The 21,519-nt window shown below is 46.0% G+C and overlaps 2 protein-coding genes and 1 pseudogene across 2 annotated transcripts in view; 1 reads left to right on the top strand and 2 right to left on the bottom strand.

Moving 5' to 3' along the window:
• LOC128972234 (dual oxidase maturation factor 2-like) overlaps positions 1-6,318 on the bottom strand; it is an 11,303-nt gene extending 4,985 nt beyond the window's left edge. The window contains exon 1 of the mRNA XM_054388102.1: positions 6,301-6,318. Within this exon, the coding sequence (XP_054244077.1) occupies positions 6,301-6,318 (18 nt within the window). The remainder of the gene's footprint in view (positions 1-6,300) is intronic.
• A 1,593-nt stretch (positions 6,319-7,911) lies between these two features.
• Positions 7,912-8,884, bottom strand: LOC128972233 (olfactory receptor 10A2-like; annotated as a pseudogene).
• An 11,569-nt stretch (positions 8,885-20,453) lies between these two features.
• On the top strand, positions 20,454-21,359 carry LOC128972309 (olfactory receptor 12D1-like). Its single transcript, XM_054388185.1, is given in 3 exon segments — positions 20,454-20,602; positions 20,604-20,785; positions 20,788-21,359. Coding segments are annotated over 3 exon segments (903 nt in total).
• Positions 21,360-21,519: the final 160 nt, after the last annotated feature.

Raw genomic sequence — 21,519 nt, 5'->3', positions numbered from 1 at the left:
GCTGGAGGGAAAAGGCTAAAAATTATCGTAATGACCCTACAGGGACAGCTACTCATTTTCGATTTATGATCAGGCAGCATAACCCAGACTGGGATGATATCCAGTTATTACTGGAACAAATGACTGAAACAGAAAAACAATTAATTGAAAGACATGGATTAGAAATAGCAACAGAAAGAGTACAAACTCGGGGAAGGGGAGCAAATATAGGGGATGTATTTCCACTCCAAAATCCAGGATGGAATACAAACGATGCCCTGCAAAGAACTAGACTGGAAGAGTACTGGGAATTTATAGCCAGGGGAATGGAAAAAGCTATCCCAAAAACAATTAATTGGTCTGTATTATACTCAGTCAGACAAGGGCCTGGTGAATCGCCCTCAGAATTCCTAGATAAGCTGAGGGAGGTCATGAGGAAAATACCTCTCTTGACCCTGGGTCAGAAGTAGGTACACAACAACTGGTATCATTATTTATTGGGCAATCTGCTGGTGATATCAGAAAGAGGTTGCAAAAATTGCCAGCTCCGCAGGGAAGGGATTTGGAGACACTTTTGGATGTAGCATGGAGGGTATTCTCTAACAGGGAAGAAGAGAATAGAAGAAAAGAAAAAAGGATGTTGGTGGCAGCACTGCAGGAAAATAGGGAGAATAAAGGGCCTACCAGGGCACGGTTGGAAAAGGATCAATGTGCAATCTGTAGGAAGAAGGGACACTGGAAAAGAGAATGTCCATAAAGGAAAAAGAAAAATAGGGTACAGGCACAGCTGGAAGAGGTTGATTAGGGGGGACCGGAGGGAATTACCCTGGCAGACCCTCTGGTTGTAATAAGGCTAGGGGAAAAGGAAAAGAAATTGGAGTTTCTGGTTGATACGGGAGCAACCTTTTCAGTCTTAAATGAAGCTTTGCTACCTTTGGATGAGAGCTATGTTTCTGTGGTAGGGGCTACAGGTCAAACTGAGAAGGCGTATTTTTTTAAACCTCTTTAATATAAATATGGTAAAACCTGTGGCTTACATAAGTTTTTATATATGCCAAATGCCCCAAAGTCATTACTAGGAAGGGATTTGTTAGAAGCATTGGGAGCTGAAATTAAATTTAATAAGGGGAAGGTAGAATTTAGGGTAAGGGAGGAACAGTTAATTGAGGTTTTAAGTCTTGCACTAATGAGCCTTCAATGAGAGGGAAAATAAATAATAGAAAGTATAAAAGATCAGGTATATCCTGGAGTTTGGGACACTGAGCACCCTGGAAGGGCCAAAAATGCTTTACCGATAACAATAGATCTTAAACCTGGAGCCCAACCAATCAGGATAAAGCAATATCCTTTAAGGAGAAAAGATAGGGAAGGAATTTTGCCCACTATAGAAAAATTTATAAAATATGGGCTGTTAACAGAATATGAATCATCATACAACACCCCAATTTTGCCCGTGAAGAAACCCACAGGGGGGTATCGGCTAGTACAGGATCTAAGGGCCATAAATACAATCACGAGGGACATTCATCCGGTAGTAGCAAACCCATACACTCTCTTAACTCGATTGAGGACAGAGTTAGAATGGTTTACTGTCCTGGACTTAAAAGATGCTTTTTACTGCCTACCTCTGGCCCCTGAAAGTCAGTTGCTGTTTGCTTTTGAATGGGAGAATCCAGAAACTAACCGAAAATGCCAACTGACCTGGACAGTGTTGCCCCAGGGATTTAAAAACAGCCCCACTATTTTTGGAAATCAACTGGCAAAAGAATTGGAGAAGTGGGATCAGCCAGAAGGAGACGGAGTCCTACTACAGTATGTAGATGACATCTTGATAGCAACTCGAACCACAGAAGAATGTGAAAAGTGGACTGTTAGTATGTTAAATTTTCTGGGACTTAATGGGTATTGAGTCTCCCCACAAAAAGCCCAAATAGTACAGCAGCAAGTAACTTACTTGGGATATGAATTAACTGCAGGACGAGTACTGGGCCCTGAAAGGAAGGAAGCCATATGCTCCATTCCACTTCCCAACACAGTAAAAGAACTCCGAACCTTCTTGGGAATGACAGGCTGGTGTAGGTTATGGATTTATAATTACGGCCTGTTTGTCAAACCTCTTTATGAATTATTGAGGAAGTCTGGTAGCACTCTGCAATGGAATGCAGAAGCTAAACAAGCTTTCCACACTTTAAAAAGGGAACTTATGAGGGCACCAGCACTAGGCCTACCTGATGTCACTAAACCCTTTTTGTTATATTCCCATGAAAGTAAGGGAATAGCACTTGGGGTCCTCGCACAAACTTTAGGACCCTATCGAAGAGCAGTGGCATACCTCTCCAAACAACTGGATGAAGTAAGCAAAGGATGGCCAGGATGCCTGAGGGCTGTGGCTGCAGTCGCAGTCAACATTCAGGAGTCCCGCAAATTCACAATGGGACAGAAAATCACAGTCCTGGTATCACATACTGTCTCTGCTGTGCTGGAAGCTAAAGGGGGACACTGGTTGTCTCCACAACGATTCCTTAAATACCAGGCTATATTAGTGGAGCAGGATGATGTGGAGATCAAAGTCACTAATGTTGTCAATCCAGCCTCTTTCCTCCAGGGAAGTAATGGAGAGCCAGTAATCCATGATTGTTTGGAAATAATCGAGGCCACTTACTCCAGCAGACTTGACCTGAAGGAAGAACCCCTGGAGATGGCAGATCATAACTGGTATACTGATGGAAGCAGTTTTGTGATCCAGGGAGAAAGAAAGGCTGGGTATGCTGTAACTACAGAAGAGGAAGTGATTGAGGCAGAAGCACTACCAGGTAACACTTCTGCCCAAAAGGCGGAAATAATTGCTCTAACTAGAGCCTTAGAGCTCTCTCAAGGAAAAAGTGCAAACATATGGACAGACTCCAAGTATGCCTTTGGAGTAGTGCATGCCCATGGAGCCATCTGGAAAGAGAGAGGACTATTGTCAACCCAAGGAAAAGGCATTAAGCATGCAGAAGAAATATTGAGGTTATTGGAAGCAGTACAGAAACCAAGCAAAGTAGCTATAATGCACTGCAGAGCACACCTAAAGGGAAACACTGGTCAAGAAAGAGGTAACCGGTTGGCAGACAAAACAGATAAAACAGTGGCCAGGGAGGGAAAAGAGGTGGCAGAATTTGTTTTGGTCCCGGATGGTAAACTGACAATTGAGCAAAAGGAACCAGAGCCTGTGTATAACACAGAAGATCAGAAATTAATTAAGGACCTTTTAGGGACTAGGGTAGAGAAAGGATGGGCTAGGACACCGGATGGGAAATTAGTCATACCTACTAACCTCCTTTGGGTATTTTGTTCAGATGGAACATGGAAAAACTCACTGGGTAGCTGAAGCTCTGTATCGAAAGTTGGTTCAGGAGTGCAGAGCACGAAAACTGTACACCACTGTAGAGCAGGTAACTCGACAATGTGAAGTATGTCTTAGGGCCAACCCCAAGGTGGTGAAAGAAGTCAAGCTGGGAAAGATTAGTAGAGGAAATTATCCGGGACAACAGTGGCAAATTGATTTCACTGAACTCCCAAGAAAGGGGGGATATAGATATCTTTTGGTACTTACCGACACCTTCTCTGTTTGGCCAGAAGCATTTCCCTGTCGCACAAACAAAGCTCGGGAGGTTACCAAAACAATGTTACAAGAAATAATACCCCGGTTTGGGGTGCCTACTACTATTTCCTCAGACAGAGGATCACATTTTGTGGCCAAGGTAGTACAACAAATAAGTAAGATCTTAGGAATTGATTGGCAACTCCACACTCCTTACAATCCACGCTCAAGTGGACAGGTGGAGAAAATGAACCACTTAATTAAGAATCAGATAATAAAAATTGGACAGGAGGCAAAACTCCCTTGGCCACAAGCATTACCAATTGCCCTGCTGCGAATTCGAACTAAGCAAAGGACTAAGGAAAGGCTAAGTCCATTTGAAATTCTATTTGGAAGTCCCTATGTGGTAGGAACAATGAATCCTTCTGAACCAGGGCAGTTCAGAGAAGAGATGCTGAATAAGTATATCCAACAGATTTATAAGAATTTAAACATGATTAACAAACAAGTGATTGGAACCAATGTGAGGGGACTAGACAAACCAGTTCATGATGTAGAACCTGGAGATTATGTCTATGTTAGATCTCTTTCAGAAAATCCCCTGGAACCCAAGTGGACAGGACCATATCAAGTGTTGCTGATATCCTTCACAGCTATCAAAATCAGAGAGCAAGCTGCTTGGATACATCACACGCGGGTAAAGAAGGCAAAAGGCAGCCCTTGGAAAGCAGAAGAGCTGGGAGATTTGAAGTTGAGAATAACTCGTCAATAATGTTTACTTATTTGCTGTTATTTAAAATAGTAATAGTGATAGCGTGGGATAATAATTTGTATGTACAAGTAATGAGAAATATAACTTTAGGGTTTAAGCTAGAGTCATGTTGGTTATGTACTACTCTCCCAACTGATCAATTAGAAGTGCCACTTTATGGAATACCTCATAAGAATTGGACATTTGAAGTTAAAGTAGGTAAAGATTTTTCAGATCTTACGTGCCAATATGGAATGGGGAATGGAGAAAAGGGACCTAAATATGATCTTTTACCTTGGGATGAGAAACAAGAAATTAAAGCATACGCAAGATGTACTGACAGAAATATTACCAGATTCCCATTTGGGAATAGGCATTTTTTAAAAATCTTTGAGTTACCAAGTTGCATAAATACTACTAAAATAGGAAAATTTAGAGAACTCAAGAGGAGGTTAAAACAGTATTATGATTTTAAAAAGCAATCATATTTGAATCAGTGTAAGATGGCTCCAGGTTGGTGGTGGCTGTGTGGAGATGGATATGCACGAAAGAGCTTACCAGAAAACTGGGAAGGACATTGTGTAGGGGGACAATTGATCCCACAGTATACAATACATAATGAAATAATTACAGGGATTGTAAGAAGTCCCTGGAGAAGGGTAAAGAGAGTACTAAACCCACTAATAGAGAGACCGACGGGATTCCATAGTTTTGTTAGATGGCTGATTCCTATGATAGGAGTAAGTGAATTAGAAAAGGCTACAGTGAATAACTCAGCCAGTATGGAGATTGCCCTTGCAGCAACTGAGGATGCCATTCGTGCAGAGCAGAAGGAAATAGAGAGTCTGCATAAAATTACAGGACAGTTTAAATACGCTTTAGATATTTTATTTGCCAAAGAAGGAGGACTATGTACAATAGTGAATGATAGTTGTTGCTCATATGTAAACGAGGAAAAGAAGATAGAAATGGACTTGCATAAAATATGGGAACAAAGTAAGGTATTCCATGAAGTGAGCAGGGATGATATATCATACGGATTTTCAAACCTCTGGGAGAAGTTAACCTCGTGGATGCCCAACATTTTCTGGCTTAAACAATTATTAGTAGGAATTGTAATGATTATCATATTAATAGTATTAATAGTAGTCTTGATTAAGGTAATTATGTGTATTGGAAAGAGTGATGTGAAATCATATCAGAGGTATAAAAATGATAAACTTAGGCATGAGTTGGAAACTGGAAATTATTTTAAGAGAATATAGTATAGGAATATACTATTGGATGGAAGAAAGGAGGGAAATGATTGAAGAAAAGAAGGAAAAGCCCAACAAACAGGAACCAGGACTTCCATCCCCTGTATAACCTTTGACTTTCTGTGAAATATTGCCATCCCCTGTCATCTTTAGATAGATAACTTTGTATAGACAGGAGGAAACGGAGTTACCTGTGTAAACCTCAACATCCCTCTGTTATTTTCACATTGATATTTTCACATTGATATATTTCTGAATAAGATAAGAAGCATGGACTATATAAGTTTGTACTGAAATCTCTTTCGATACACAGGTCTTTTGGAGAGATCCTACCTGTGTCCAGCGCTGTGATAAAGGCATAATACAAGAAACTTACTAAGTTTCCTGTCCTTCTCTAAATCATTGGTATTTACAGGTTCTAGTATTCAGTCGGAAAGAATCAACTCTGCAGAATGTATATATACAGACACTTTGAATAGTTTGAGGAAATCTATGTGTTTAGAAAGTGAAACTAAATTGGAGTGAGGTAGAGAGAAGTGGGGGCGGGGGGGTGAGTGCTTTTCGGGAATCGGCAAGCCCACAAACAGGCAGTTTGCACAAACTGCCCCAGAAACTCTATGAAGAAATGCTCAGTTTACTCACTAACTGAAGAAAGTTCTCGAGGTTCTTTTCTTGATACTGTTTTATAGTCCCGGAAATCGTAGCACGGATGTATCGTAATAACGTGATACAAATAGCGCCGGCCGCATGGTGCCGTGCCGCGTGGTAGCGGCTTATCTCGGAACAAAGGGTCCTGGAAGATTACCGGTGATTCCCGGAGGCTTTGCATGTCAGTTCGCCGTTGCGCTGTGTAAACAAGCTTGCCGCTCCAGGGGAAAACCCTTGTCGATGCGGCCGCAGGATACGGCCAAAAGCGGCTCCTCTGCGAAGCTGGAGCGACCCTTTCCGCAATCTTACGGAGATCGGCTGGGGAGGGAGCCGGTCCTTTGGGCAGAAGCGGCGACCTGCGGCAATGCACTCGAACCGTAACGGTTCGAGTCCCGGGCAAGCCGGATCTCTCGGCGGCAGAAGGCACGAGGCAAACACGGGCACGCACACGGGAACAGGCGCGGGTATTAACACGGAGCACCGAACACGGATACCGGACACGGAATACGGAACACGAGTTGTCCAAAACAACCCCTATTTAACATTTGCTGCACGGACACTGGTCCAGTGAGCATCCTTGTTAAACAGAGCAATTGACCAATGAACTGATGTTTCACCAAATATAATGTGAACATAACTTGTGAACAAAGGACAATGGGCATGTCATCGGAGTGCCATTGTCGCAAATGACCCAGGAGATGGTCTACTCAGACAAAGTGGCGCCCAGACTTCCCCCCCTTCACTCCAGAGGGGAGAGGGGGTTCCAGCTGAACACGTAGGCCATGTCCCACCACTTTAAGGATATACCCTTGGGTCATAGGCTTCATTCACCACAGGGGTAAAGCTAGACCAAAATGAGCAGAGAGAAAAGAAAAGGACAAGTCACGTTTGGCTTTAATGACCACCCCCACCTGGTGAGCTAGGAAAAGATCAGACAGAAAGGATCAGGTTCAACTAGTCCAGACCCAATCCCCTCCCACAGTTTTCTGTTAGCCTCCATGAGAAGGGAGTTGATGAAAAAAAAGCTACAGCAGTGAGCTGGCAATGTCTCACTTCACACTTTCTGTCTGGAGCTCAGGTCCTTCCTGGCTGGTTTGAAAACTGAGCTTTGCTCTGAGATGGGAAAGACACAGAGCAAATCTGGTCTTGAAGCCAGTCTCTGCCATGGTTAGGAAGGACACTGCCAGGAGACACAGCTCCTGTCCTCCAATCCTAAGGCACTGGCATGTTTCAGAACTTGTTCTTGAGGAGTTTTGGGGGGGGGGGGTGGGGAGCAAAAAGTTGCAGGCTATCACTTTTGCTCTGAAGGGGGAACCAAACCAAACTTCTCTTTTTCTGTTTTTTTCCACACTACTCGTATTTTATAGTGATGGAGCTAAAGGCAGAGTGCTGGGGGAAGACAAGAATTGTACAACCTGTTGCTGTGATGTTCTTGCACTGAGCCAGGTTTCCTTACTCATTTGCAAGGCCAGAGGTGCAATGACAATGAACGCTCAATGAACACATAGAGCTCCAAAGGCCAAGGTTTTTATGAGCTGAACAGCAAAGGCCTGCTAAAAGAGCCCAGATCTTTTTGACAGGCTTTTATTTCATCCATCAACTCCACTTAATTTTGCTTTACAAGGGAAACATTCATGTTCTGTGCAGCTAGAAGGAATCCATCCCCTGGATGGGGGAGAAACAGCCATCTGCTCTCACAGTAAGCACTTCTCAATGCACCTCCTCAGGCTTTCCTTGACTTCCTGGTTCCTCAGGCTGTAGACGATGGGGTTGAGCATGGGCATGACAACCGTGTAAGACAGGGACACCGATTTCTTCATGTCGAATGAGAGGCCAGACTTGGGTCGCAGGTGAATGATGCCAGCTGTGCTGTAGAAAAGAGTGACTACACCAGGTGAGCTGCACAGGTGGAAAAGGCTCACCTCTGGCCCTCGGAGGAGGGTACCTGAAGAACAGGATGGACAATGTGAAGGTAAGAGATGGCTACCAGAGAGTAGGGAATCATCACGATTGTGACAATGGCAATAAAAATCAGCAGCTCAAAGAAAGCTGTGTCTGCTCACACCAGTTTCAGCACAGGAGAAACATCACAAAAGAAATTATAGACTGTGTTTCTCCCACAGAAGGGCAGGGTAAATAACCATGTGCTGATGCCCAGAGCCACGGGGACACCAGACAGCCAGCACCCAAGAGCCACCTTGAAGCAGCAGTCCCTGTTCATCAGGGTGGCGTAGTGCAGCGGGTGGCAGATGGCCACCTGCTGGTCGTAAGCCATGGCTCCTAAGAGGAAGCACTCGCACGTCACAGAGAACGACACAGCTGAGCTGCAAGGCACAAGCTATGAAGGAAATAACTTTTCTCTCCAGCAGGAGGATTGTGAGCATCTTGGGGACAATGCTCAGGTTGGAGCAGATCTCCGTCAAGGCAAGTAGTACATGGGTGTGTACAGGATAGGGTCTTTAGGAAGTAGTACATGGGTGTGTGCAGGACAGGGTCTATGGTGGTGATCACAACAATTAGGGCGTTCCCTATCAAGATGGCCAGGAACATGATAGATATCAGCATGGAAAATAGAAGCCACACCTTGCCATGGAAAGCAATCCCCGAAAGTAAGAAGTGAGCAGTGACGGTTTGGTTCCCTGGCTTCATTTCCTCCTCAGGTCCCATCCTAAAAGAGAAAAAAAACAAACCACACTACCAAAGATTTAGTAGCTTGGGACAGACTTTGTGGTCTCAGAAATGGGCAGGGCTGCAAGTAAAAGGGGTTTAAAACATGAGGAGAAACTTGGACTGGAAATGGCAGTTAGCCACTGTAAAATATCACAGCTGGGGAACCTGTACAAGACCCTTCTAGCAGTCACAGGCTGGGAATCATCTGCTCTGCATTATGTGACCAGCAGACAGCCACGCAAATGTCAACCAGCCACTCTGTGTCTGCTGTCCAGAGAAAGAATGGAAGCCTCCCAAGTGCAGGTCACCTAGGATGAGACAGGAGAACTTCCTTTTGCATCAGCTGGATGTGTCTCCATGAACTCCACCACAGTAATGTCTGTAGACACCTAGAGGTGAGGAAGTCCTCTGAGGATCACTTTAGGCTTAATGACCAGGAACGCAGCACAAGGCAGAAGCACCAATCCTTCACCTGCCAAGGTGGATGTCCAAGGATGCCAGGATTGGTGCTACCATTAGTGATGGAGTGAGTGTGCAATGTCCACATGTTTGGATATCTGGAATTAGTCCAAATTAATTGCATTATTGGTGGCCCAAGCTAGGTGATATGGAGATCACTGAGCTGCTTTGGCTCAAGTACAAGTGACTTACCTACAGGATTTTCACTGCTAGCCCTGCAAAAGGATGACCCAAACTGGACCCAGTTTAAATTAGTAAAAGTGTTCCTGCCCCCACCACATTTGTTTTGTCAAACCATTAAAGGCTCCATCTTCTGAGCGCTCCCTCAAGCTTAACTCCGGGCAGTAAAGAGACGCTCAGCACACAAAGAGCTGCACACAGCAGAGTGGTCACCAACGTCTGCACCTTCCTGCATTTCTCTGGCAATTCAGAGCTCATCAGACCTGCTCACAGAACTTTTTCTCTGGGAAGCTTGCTGGACTGTTCCAGTCAAAATGCGCTTGGCTGACATTTGAAGGACACATCAGAAGAACAGAATTATTTTCCTTCTGCATTTGCACTCCTGGGAATGAGATGAGCTCAGGTGTAAAATCCTGCACTGCCAGAGCATGGAGGGGGGGGGGACGACACGGATTCCTCTTGTATATCCTCACAGCTGCTGAAAGCTGCAGGTAGAATAATCAAGCACAGACACACACCTCTGTTCTGGTTTTTTCTCAGGAGCCAGCTAAGAATGAGGGATGGAGATATTGCCTATGTTTCTGAAACTGGTAGAATTTTCTCTTTCTCTTCAAGGAAGAAGACTCCAAAAGCTCCTGCTACTAATGGGTGGAGGTTAAATTGAGTTCTTTTTTGTATCCATGGCCTCCATAAACAAGCTAAGCTAGGCTCGATTCTATTTCAGGTAGGAGTTGCATGACTGCATCTGCATGCTCAAGCAGAGCATGAATATTTGAAACCAAAAAATTCTTAGTTATTTCTTGTTCTTTGAAAATGCAAAGTACCATCCAGATGCTTTAGGGAATACACTTGATTGGGCAGCCACAAAATCCCCACCCATGCACAGGCAAACATCACTGGAGCAATGTGCTTGAGCAGGCAAGCAGAGGCTAGGAACCGCTGAGGCTCAGAGGAGGAGGATGGAGCAACTGTTCAGAGCATGGTATTTTTGAGAAATCACTAAAACTGCACAAATCAGGGTATGAGGAAATGCAAACCTATGTTGGGATCTCCTGAAAGTCGTTTCACAGCCTGTACCAGCAGTACAGTGTGGACAGCAGGAGCTGCTGTTGCTGCTCACAGTTTTGTCACTTACTTGTACAACTCTGAACATGTAGAAGGAAGCTTTGCTTATGCTGTGCTCAGCCAGCCAGCACGTCCCAAAACATCCTGTGTGTTTATGGAGGCAATGAATACAAAAAGATTGTTTATGGCACAGTGTCATCATACCAGAAAGCTGCTGTCTGGAGACCTTATCCCACTGGGAGCACATGGGAACCCAAATAACCTCCACCCATTAGCAGCAGGAGTTTTTGGAATCAGTGAGGAGATGCTGCCCTTTACAGAGGAACACAAAGACTTTTTTTGGTTGTTTCTTTTTTTTTTTTTTTTTTTTGCCCCTCTCTCTTGGTCATTTCTCTTCCTCTCTGGCTTTGGAATTCTTGTCCTTCCTGAAGAGGAAGACAAAATTCTACCAGTTTCAGAAACATCAGGCAATATCTCCATCCCTCATTCTTAGCTGGCTCCTGAGAAAAAAACAAACAGAGGTGTGTGTCCATGCTTGATTCTTCTACCTGCAGCCTGCAGCAGCTGTGAGGATGTACAAGAGGAATCCGTGTCATCCCCTCACCCTCCCCCCCGCCATGCTCTGGCAGTGCAGGATTTTACACTGGCTGAGGGTGCACTCTTCATCCAAGTCATTGATGAAGATGTAGAACAAGACTGGACCCAGCACTGACCCCTGGGGAATGCCACTGACCACAGGCCTCCAACTAGACCCTGCCCCACAGATCACAACCCTCTGCACAGGAGGGTTCCTTCCTCTCCCTTTGCCACTTTTGAGATCACATCTGTCAGAATGTGTCCAGTGTTGGGGTGGTCATACTAGAAAGACATTGTCTGGTGGAGAAAGTCCAGTAGAGCACACCAGGCCAAGAGGGTCATCAGTGGTCTTACACACCTCAAGGCCACCTCGAGCAGGGGCTGGGAGACTAGGTTTCTCCATCCTTGTACCTTGCAGAATATCATCTTGCTGTCTACCACTACTTTTTGTGGGGTGAATTCTCTTGGAGAAAACTGGAGCAACCATTTCCCAGAGGAGCACAATGGGGAGGTGTGAGGTGATGGACACAAGTCAGAACATGGGAAATCTGGGTTAGATACCAGAGAATACTTTTTCACCTGGAGGGTGTTCAGACTTGAAAGTGGCTGCCCAGAGAGTTTGCCTAAATGCCCTTGAGGTTGTTGAAAATTTGACTGGACAAGACCCTGTCCAACTGTCCTCCTTTCGGCAGCGGAAGGACCAGAGCCTGCAGAGGTTTCTTCCCAGCGCCATTGTCTGTGTCTGCAAAGCTGTGCCCAGCATGCTGGGATTTCAAACCATCAGGCTGGAGCTGAGTGGCCAGAAGCTGTACAGAGGAGCTATGAAAGCCACCTTCCTAGAAAGAGGCATCAAAAGTGGAACCCAAAAGCTCCTGTGGGATTCCCATGCTTATGCCAGAACTCCTTGGGCTGGAACTGAGAGAGTCACTTCTGCAAAGCATTGTGGAAATGCTTCCATGGGACTGAAAATGAAGCTCAGGATGCAAATTTGGGAAGTTTTGGACTACAAAGAGGCAGCTTTCACCAATTCTGGCATTTGAATGAGATCTAGGTCTCAATGCCTGAGCAGTGCTCCAGTGTGGCTGAGGATGCTCCAGTGCGGTTTGAGGTTGCTCTAGTGTGGTTGAGGTTGCTCCAGCACGGTTTGAGGTTGCTCCAGTGCAGTTGAGGCTGCTCCAGTGTGGTTGAAGTTGCTCCAGTGTGGTTGAGGTTGCTCCAGTGTAGGTGAGGTTGCAGCCAGCAGAAACTTCAGCCATAAATTCCATGCACTGAGCTGAAGATGTTTGTGATGGGTTCTCTTTGTTCCTGGGAGAGTAGGTGGAGCAGTGCTGGGGTAGGGTTTGGTCAGGTTTGGGTTTGGTTTGGTTTTGTTCTTGTCTGTGCTTTGTGGGCTGCTGTGTCGGTGTGAGCTGAAATTTCCCCCCCACCAACAATAACCAGGCTAGCTCAGTCTGGAAGCAAATGAAAAGCTGTATTTACAAGCAAAGTCTAAAATCTACAATGAAATGCAATGAATATGTACAAATATACAAAATTCACGACATTCACAAATATACAATCAACAGAAAAGCACAACCGATCTCCCTTTGCTTCCCCCCAAGGGGACCCTTCCAAAGGGGCCTCTCTCTCTCCCAGGAGCTTCCCCCCAGACCCCCCTGGACAGAGAAGCAGAGTTAGTTAAGCAGAAAGTTGTTAACTTAGCTGCCAAGGTCAGTACGTGTTATCTTCAGCCAGAAGAGAAGAAGAAAACAGCAGCCAGACAGCCCAGCAACTGCCCCCACTGCAAAACACAGAATGTGCCGAATGCCTACTTTGTTTTGGGTAATAGTTCTTAAACATTTCTATCTATCCAATGGAAGTGTTTAGAACAATCGTTATTTTGCTTTCTTACACCCAATAGTGACTTATTTACATTCTTTCACTTTCTCTGTTCTGAACTTTGCAAGGAAAAATTAAAAAGACAATTTCAAACCATCACAGTCCACCCCTTCTAAACAATTCCATTGGCTGCTACTACCATTTATCTAATCTAAAATAATATCTACAACAATAAGTGAATAAAGACCATAGTCCATTCCGGCTATCTCAGATGTAGATGATTCAAAAGAGTCAAATCACAGGAAAAACATCAAACAGCTTGTTTCCTCACAGATGGAGCGAAGGAAGGAACAGGGACTCTCAGGTGACTCAGGGCTCTCAGGGTTCGTGCACCGTAGATCTCATGGACTTTCCTCTTGGGCGCGATGCTGTATCTGCACAACACTCTGAATTTAACCTCTCTCAGCCAAAGTTAGATATCTTTGTGGAATACACTGAATTTCACCATTTTCTTGCATCACCCAATAGGTGTGACCAGGACCTTCAGCAGAAACCACCCCTCAGACAGGTTTGGCCTCTCCTGAAGGAGAAAATACCCAAACAGTTTTGCCTAACAGATTCTTTTCTCTGATAACAGGGACTCTATCACCTTCCTCCTTTCGCAACAAATCTGATTGGGCAGGTCCAGCTCGATTCACTAAACCTCTACTATTCACTAACCAGGTTGCTTGTGCTAAATGTTTCTCCCAGTTTTTCAAAGATCCACCCCCCATGGCTTTGAGAGTGGTTTTCAGCAAACCATTGTAGCGTTCTATCTTTCCTGCAGCTGGTGCATAGTAGGGAATGTGGAATATCCACTCGATGCCGTGCTCTGTGGCCCAGTTTTTTACAAGATTGTTTTTGAAATGAGTTCCGTTGTCTGACTCAATCCTCTCTGGAGTTCCGTGTCTCCACAGGATTTGTCTCTCCAGGCCAAGAATGGTGTTACGTGCAGTTGCATGAGGAACTGGATAAGTTTCCAGCCATCCAGTGCTTGCCTCTACCATAGTCAGCACATACTGCTTACCAGATCAAGAACGAGGTAGAGTGATGTAGTCAATCTGCCAGGCTTCACCATACTTGTACTTGGACCATCGGTCACCGTACCACAAGGGCTTGATCCTCTTTGCCTGCTTAATAGCAGCACAAATGTCACAATCATGGATGACTTGTGCGATAGCATCCATGGAAATGTCAATGGATCTGTCACGAGCCCATCGGTAGGTTGCATCTCTGCCTTGATGTCCTGAGTCATGGGCCCACCGAGCTAAAAACAGCTCACCTCGGTGTTTCCAGTCAAGATCAGGATCAGGATCAGAGTTTGTGTCCACCTGGGAAACCCTTGCAGCTAGATCTGCCTGATGGTTGTGTTGTTGTTCTTCAGTAGCTTTGCTCTTAGGAATGTGAGCATCGATGTGTCTCACTTTCACTGGGATTCTCTCAATGTGAGCAGCAATGTCTTGCCACAGATCTGCAGCCCAGATTGGCTTTCCTTTCCTCTGCCAGCCATTCTTCTTCCAGTCTTTCAGCCAACCCCACAAGGCATTGGCTACCATCCACGAGTCGGTGTAGAGATAAAGCTTTGGCCATCTCTCACGTTCAGCTACGTTAAGAGCTAGCTGGACAGCTTTTACCTCTGCAAATTGACTGGATTCTCCTTCTCCATCTCTCGCTTCTGCAGCTCTGCGCATTGGACTCCACACTGCAGATTTCCATCTCCTCTTGTTCCCAACAAGACGACAGGAACCGTCTGTGAACAAAGCATATCTCTTTTCATCATCAGACAGATCACTGTAAGGAGGAGCTTCCTCTGCACGAGTTACTCTCTCCTCTAAAGGTTTTGCACAGCTTGTGCCTTCTGGCCAGTTTGTGATCACCTCCACCAAACCAGGCCTTTCGAGATTTCCCATTCGAGCTCTCTGTGTTATTAGAGCCATCCACTTAGACCAGGTAGCATCTGTTGCATGATGTGGTGAAGAACCTTTGCCCTTGAACATCCAATTCAGAACTGGCAATCTAGGAGCTAGAAGAAGTTGTGACTCAGTTCCAATCACTTCAGAAGCAGCTTTCACTCCTTCATAAGCAGCTAAAATCTCTTTCTCTGTTGGAGTGTAGTTTGCCTCTCAGCCTCTGTAGCCACGACCCCAGAAACCAAGAGGACGTCCTCGTGTCTCCCCTGGAGCTCTTTGCCATAAGCACCAGGTTGGACCATTGTCACTCGCGGCCGTGTACAGAATGTTCTTAATGTCTGGACTGGTTCAGACAGGTCCCAGACCCATTGCTTGGACTACCTCTTGCTTGATCTGGTCAAAGGCTGCTTGTTGCTCAGGACCCCATTGGAAACTGTTTCTTTTTCGAGTCACATCATACAGAGGTTTCACAATCTGACTGTATCCAGGAATGTGCAGTCTCCAAAATCCCACTATGCCTAAGAAACGCAGAGTTTCTTTCTTGTTGATGGGATTTGCCATGGTGGAGACTCTGTTTATCACATCCATTGGGATGTGACGGCGACCATCTTGCCACCGCACTCCCAGAAACTGGATTTCCCTGGCAGGTCCTTTCACCTTGTCTCGCTTGATAGCGAAACCAGCTTGCAAGAGAATGTCAAGGATTTTGTTACCTTTCTCGAAGACTTCTTCAGCAGTCTCATCCCAGACGATGATGTCAACGATGAACTGAATGTGTTCTGGAGCTCCACCTTTCTCCAAAGCATCATGGATCACTGCATGGCAGATGGTTGAACTGTGAATCCACCCCTGGGGCAAACGATTGAATGTGTTCTGAATGCCTCTCCAGGTGAAAGCAAACTGAGGCCTGCATTCCTCTGCTATGGGAATAGAGAAGAAAGCATTAGCAATGTCTATGGTAGCATACCATTTGGCCTGCTTGGATTCCAGCTCATATTGGAGTTCCATCATGTCTGGCACAGCTGCACTCATGGGTGGAGTTACTTCATTCAAGGCACGGAAATCAACTGTCAGACGCCACTCTCCATTCTGCTTTCGCACAGGCCAGATTGGACTGTTGAAAGGTGAATGAGTTTTGCTGATGACCTTCTGACTCTCCAACTGAAGAATCAAGTTTTGAATGGGCACCAAAGAGTCACGGTTGGTTCTGTATTGTCTGTGATGCACAGTTTGAGAAGCAACCGGCAGCTTTACATCCTCTATCTCATGTTGTCCCACAACTGCAGATTCATCTGAAAGCTCAGGTCTAATAGACAACTTCAATTTTCCTCCATCAATTTCTACAGCTGCTATTCCAAAAGCCCATTTGTAACCCTTAGGGTCTTTAAAACGCCCTTCTCTCAGAAAATCAATTCCCAAAATACAAGGTGCATTAGGACCTGTTACAATAGTATGTTTCTTCCACTGCTTCCCAGTTAAACTTATGTCAACCTCTATCTTAAACAACTCTTGAGATCACCAGTGACTCCCTGAATGGTTATAGATTCTCCCCCTTGATAATTTGATGGTATTATGGTGCACTGAGCTCCTGTGTCAACCAAGGCCCTGTACTTCTGAAATTTTGAAGTGCCAGGCCACTGGATGTACACATCCCAATAGATTCTGTTATCTCCATTATCCCTTACCTCCCCCTGGCGGAAGGCAGGGCACCCCTAATGGTGGGGATTACCTCCACATGTACAGCTGGCACAATCGTCCAGCATCAGAATTAGGATCACTGTTGGAGCTATCAGAGTTGTTCTGGGAAACTGAGGAAGCGACAGCTACCCTCCTGGTATTGCTACCTCGGGATCTGCCCCTCTGCAGCTCCCGTAACCTCTTGAAAAGATCAGAAGTTGGTTGACCATCCCATCTGTTCATGTTCTCACCAAACTGATCACGTAGAGTTATCCAGATACTGCCACGTGATTGCCTCTGCTGTCTGTTTTGTTTTGACCTATTCTGGAACGGCCTTCTTGGAGCACGTCTGTTCCTAACAGCTGAAACTTGTATCCATCTGGAGGAAGAGGAATCAGAATCATCCCCCTTCATCAAGTTGGATATGGAGGTTTTAAGTTCCTCCTTCAGCTCTTTCATGCAATTCTCAGTCTTTCCAGACAAAGTTTCAATGGCTGAAACCAAAGAAGTACGTGCGAGACTATCCTCCAATTGCCTCATTTGGTCAGTGAAATGGCCAACAGTAGGAGGTGCTCCACCATAATTTCTTGCCACAATCCTGCTTGCCAGAATAGTAGCATAATTAGGAGGAGCAAGCTTAATGAGCTTTTTGGCAAGGCCTGTTCCAACAGGAATTTCATCAGGATTCAGAGTCTTATGATCTCCATACATTACTTCCCTCACAGCAAATTCTCTCAGACGCTTGATTCCCTCAGCTATTGTGGTCCAAGGCTTAGGGTTCCATGGTAAATCATCTCTGCTGGGGTACCTCAGCGAGACTGCCAGTAGGAGGCGTGCCCACAGAGAAACTTTACCAATGCACTTGCCTAGGTGCCTGTCTATGCCAGTATCCTTTGAGAGCATCCCCAACTGAGAGGCCGACTTGTCGCCTACCACCAATGCTGGGGCTCCCATATCAAAACACCTGGCTAGCCAAGACAGGACTGGCTCATTATCTCCTCTGATGTAATCCTTCCTCACATGTCTAATTTCCTGTCTGGGTGCATTAGCTGACTGTATGTCATCCTCATCATCATCATCATCATCATCCTGAGGTTGCTGTCCCCATAATCCTGTTGTAATCCTCCGTTGAATTTCCTTGAGTTCAGAGGCTCTGCCAGCAGTTGCTAATCTACCAGGGTCTACATCCTGACCTATATCTCCATCATCCATGTGGGGTCTCAAGAGGTCTACCAGAGTTTTAAGGCTAACCCTCTCTTCCTCACCAGAAGGATCTTTCTTAACAGAGGGACCCTGAGTAGAAGGACCCTCATCTCCATCTGCACCATCTCCTGCAGCATCTGCATCTCCTTTACGCTTTCTGGTTACAGTGGCCACCAAATTTACTGGCTTGGTTTTCACATTCACAGCAGAGTTGGAAGAGCAAGTAGCCTTATGTCTTTCTTGACACAGTGCTATCAGTAGCCATATGATTATTCCAAGAAGCAACAAAATTAAGGCAAGATCCTCTGTAGTTGTAAGAGGAGTAACAAACTCATATGTGTCTGCTAGCACATCCATAGTTGAGTTACCATAGCTTCTTAGCCCCATAAGACCACAACAGAATTCACCAACATTCAGTAACTTGTTCTTAACCCAATGAAATGACTTACATATTTCACTTTCTCTGTTCTGAACTTTGCAAGGAAAAATTAAAAAGACAGTTTCAAACCATCACAGCTGCTTCCTTTTTTTGTCTCTGCTTTGCAGATGGCTCATCTATGCCTTACACACAGGCAACACTGCTTGCTCCTCTGCAACTCCCCACTGCTTCCCAAAGCTCATCTCAGGAGACTGAGCAGAGCAACAGCAAATTGGCTTCCTGCATAGCATTGTTGATCTTTTGCACACTCTGGACATGATTAAAGAACTTTCTGCCCCCTCTGACTGGGCTGTCAGAGACTTCTGGTACCGTTTACAAAGCTTCCTCCTTGCATCCTACCTGAGCAGCTCCAACCCCTGGGGACTCAAGGTGGACCTTTCCATCACACCTGCAGCCTTCTGCAGCATTCAGCACACCTTCAGCAAGGAGAATGCCAGGTACTGTGGAAGGAAAAAGGAGATCAGAAACTCTCAGCTGCACCAAAGCTGAGTTTGTGGCTTTCTGTCTGGCCATCAGAATGTGATCCTGCTACAAAAAGAAGAGACTGCTTATTAGCAACGTGAGGGTTGTGCAGAGTTGTCCTTTTTGTTTGGTAGAGAACTGATGGACTTGGGAAAAGAGGCAAATTGAGCAGGCAGGGTCTGTTCTGTCTTTCTGTTTCAGCAAGAGTCTGAAAACAAGACTTTCACCGATCCCTCTCCTGCAGGCAACTGTCCAGGACTTGGAGAAGTCTACAATGTTGTCAGAGATCATGTTTCCAACAGAGTTTGTTCAGAGAGCAGCCCACGAGAAACACGATAGCCAGGTTTTGAGAGTGGACACAGGCGCGTGTGTGGCAGTGACCTTCAGGCTCGGGTTCTGTGACTATGGAATCAGTCGGGAAGTTTTCTCTTTGTTTGCTGATTTCATGCTGCAATGATAAAGCTGAAGCAGTCTGAGGAGAAGAGGAACTGGCTGGAGATACCCCATGGGGGCTTTCCACCTCCCACCCATGTTCAGTATGAGTGTGCAGTATGCAGTGCAGTGGAGCAGACAAGAAAGCCAATCAAATGTATCACGAGGTGCTTTAACCTCTCTCCAAGGAGTGGTCTGGAAGTGGTTGTTTTCCTATCAGTTGCATCCATCAGTGCTGACCATCACTGCCTTGGATGTAGGCAGGTAAGAGCCTGTCTGGTAGAGTTTGCAATCTCTACTGAGAGCAAGCTCTAGCTGCACCTGCCTGTCCTTGGAAAGCTCTCTCAGGGCTTTGCTCTTCACTGCAGAGGGACAGGGCTCACCCAGAGCAATGCCCAAAGCTATGCAGAGCAGACAAAAGCGGCAGCGGCTGCTGGCTCCTTGGCACTTGGGCAGGCTGTGGGCATGGCCAGAACTGATGGTGCTGTCACAGTGGGGCACTGGGAGCAGCTGCAGGGGGACAAGCAAAGTGCTCTGCAGCCTGCAGCAGCTCATTTGGGTGCAGTCTTGTTGTGTGACAGTGTTGTAGGAGATGAGATGCTGTCTGCTTTCCCATTCATCTGCTGCTGCTTGGCAAAAGACCTTCTTCAGGCAAAGGCTGCAGTCCGAAATAGCAGCAGGTGGGGATCCCGTGCCAAGGCAACCTCTGCCTTTGTTCTCAGCAGCACACACAGGACATGCTGAGGTTCGGGGTCCCTTGGACACCTTGTGGTGGCTGGTGATAGAAACAATGAAAATGGTTCCATCATAAGGTCAAAGAAGTGTGGAAGAGAGGAGAAACAATCAGGAAGGGGAAAGGTGTAATTGCTTCTTGAAATGCAGGCACAAGAGCAGAAAGCAAGCCCAAGGAGGGATGAGTCAGGAGCTTTATTGCTGAGCTCAAGGGTTGCATCAGGAAGCTAGAGCTGAATGGTGAATGTGTCTGCAGCTGAGGAAGCAGAAGTGCTCTCCATCCTGCACGTTCTGCTGTCGTCCAGAGAGGGAAGGTTTGGGTTTCACGTTTCCCCTTTGTACTCTTGCACTCTGCTCCAGCCAGAAAGCAGAAGACACTGTTCAAGTTCCTTCTGGCCATGTTCCTTTCTTTTGTCTCCCTGCAGCTTTTCTGTCTAATTCCCTGTGCTGTGCTTTGCTCATGTCTGCTCTGTTTGTGTTGCAGCAGCGCAGAAACACACCCCTGTGGCCACACTGTTCCTGCTTACCACGCTGGGGCCTTGACCTTCTGCCTTTGTCTCTCAGTGTCTCAGCAATGCTGAACAAGACAGAGGTCCATGAGTTCATCCTCTTGGGCCTCACCGCTAGCCAGGGGCTGCAGCACTTCTTCTTCATCTCCTTTCTCTTGCTGCACTTGGCCACTCTTGTGCACAATGGAGCCATTGTGACCTTGGTGACGCTCAAGCCACACCCCCATGTACTTCTTCCTGGGGAACCTGTCCTGCCTGGATATGTTCTACTCCACAGCCACCGTTCCCAAGACGTTGACTGGCTTGCTCTTTGTCCATCAGCCCCTATCTTTTGCTGGCTGCTTGGCCCAGCTCCAATTCTTCCACTTCCCGGGCAGTACTGAAGCTGTGCTCCTGGCTGCCATGACCGCTATGTGGCCATTTGCAGCCCCCTGTGCTACACCCTCATCATGAGCCCCCAGACCTGCCTGCTGCTGGTCGTGGCCAGCCGGTCTTCTGGCTTTGTGCATGTCCTGATGCGCCCAGTTATGACCTCTCAGTTGAGTTTCTGTGGTCGCAACCACGTTCAGCACTTCTGCTGTGACATCAGGCCCCTGTTGAATCTGGCTTGCAGTAGCACCAGTGTCAACATGACCTTCCTCGATGTTGTCACCACATCTATTGTTCTGGGCCCCTCTGGGCCCCTCTACATCATCTCCTCCATCTTCCAAAAAGTCCAGAGCTAGGAAGGAAGATGGAAGCCCTTCTCCACCTGTGCCTCTCACCTCACTATTGTTATGCTATTCTACATACCAGTGCTCTTCAACTATACACCACCCTCCTCGAGTAGCTCTCTGGAGAGGGATATGCAAGTGTCTCTCATTTATAGTGCTGTCACTCCAGCTATGAACCCATTGATCTACTCTCTTAGGAACCAGGAGGTGAGATCACCCCTGAAAAAAAGGTTAGAGAAAAAATTCTTTCCTGGATGAAAGTGAATAAAAGGAGAAGATACAGAATGTGGTTTCTCCACTTCTTATGTTGGGAAGGAAAGAGGTCAAAAGGACACTGAATTGCAGGACACTGAGCAACTACTGATTATCTCATGTAGTTTAGCACAATGTCCTGGTCTGAGCTGAGACAATTAATTTT

The sequence above is a fragment of the Indicator indicator genome, chromosome 16, assembly GCF_027791375.1.
Source record: "Indicator indicator isolate 239-I01 chromosome 16, UM_Iind_1.1, whole genome shotgun sequence".
NCBI classification, from domain to species: domain Eukaryota; kingdom Metazoa; phylum Chordata; class Aves; order Piciformes; family Indicatoridae; genus Indicator; species Indicator indicator.
This window is presented reverse-complemented; position numbering and strand designations above follow the sequence as displayed.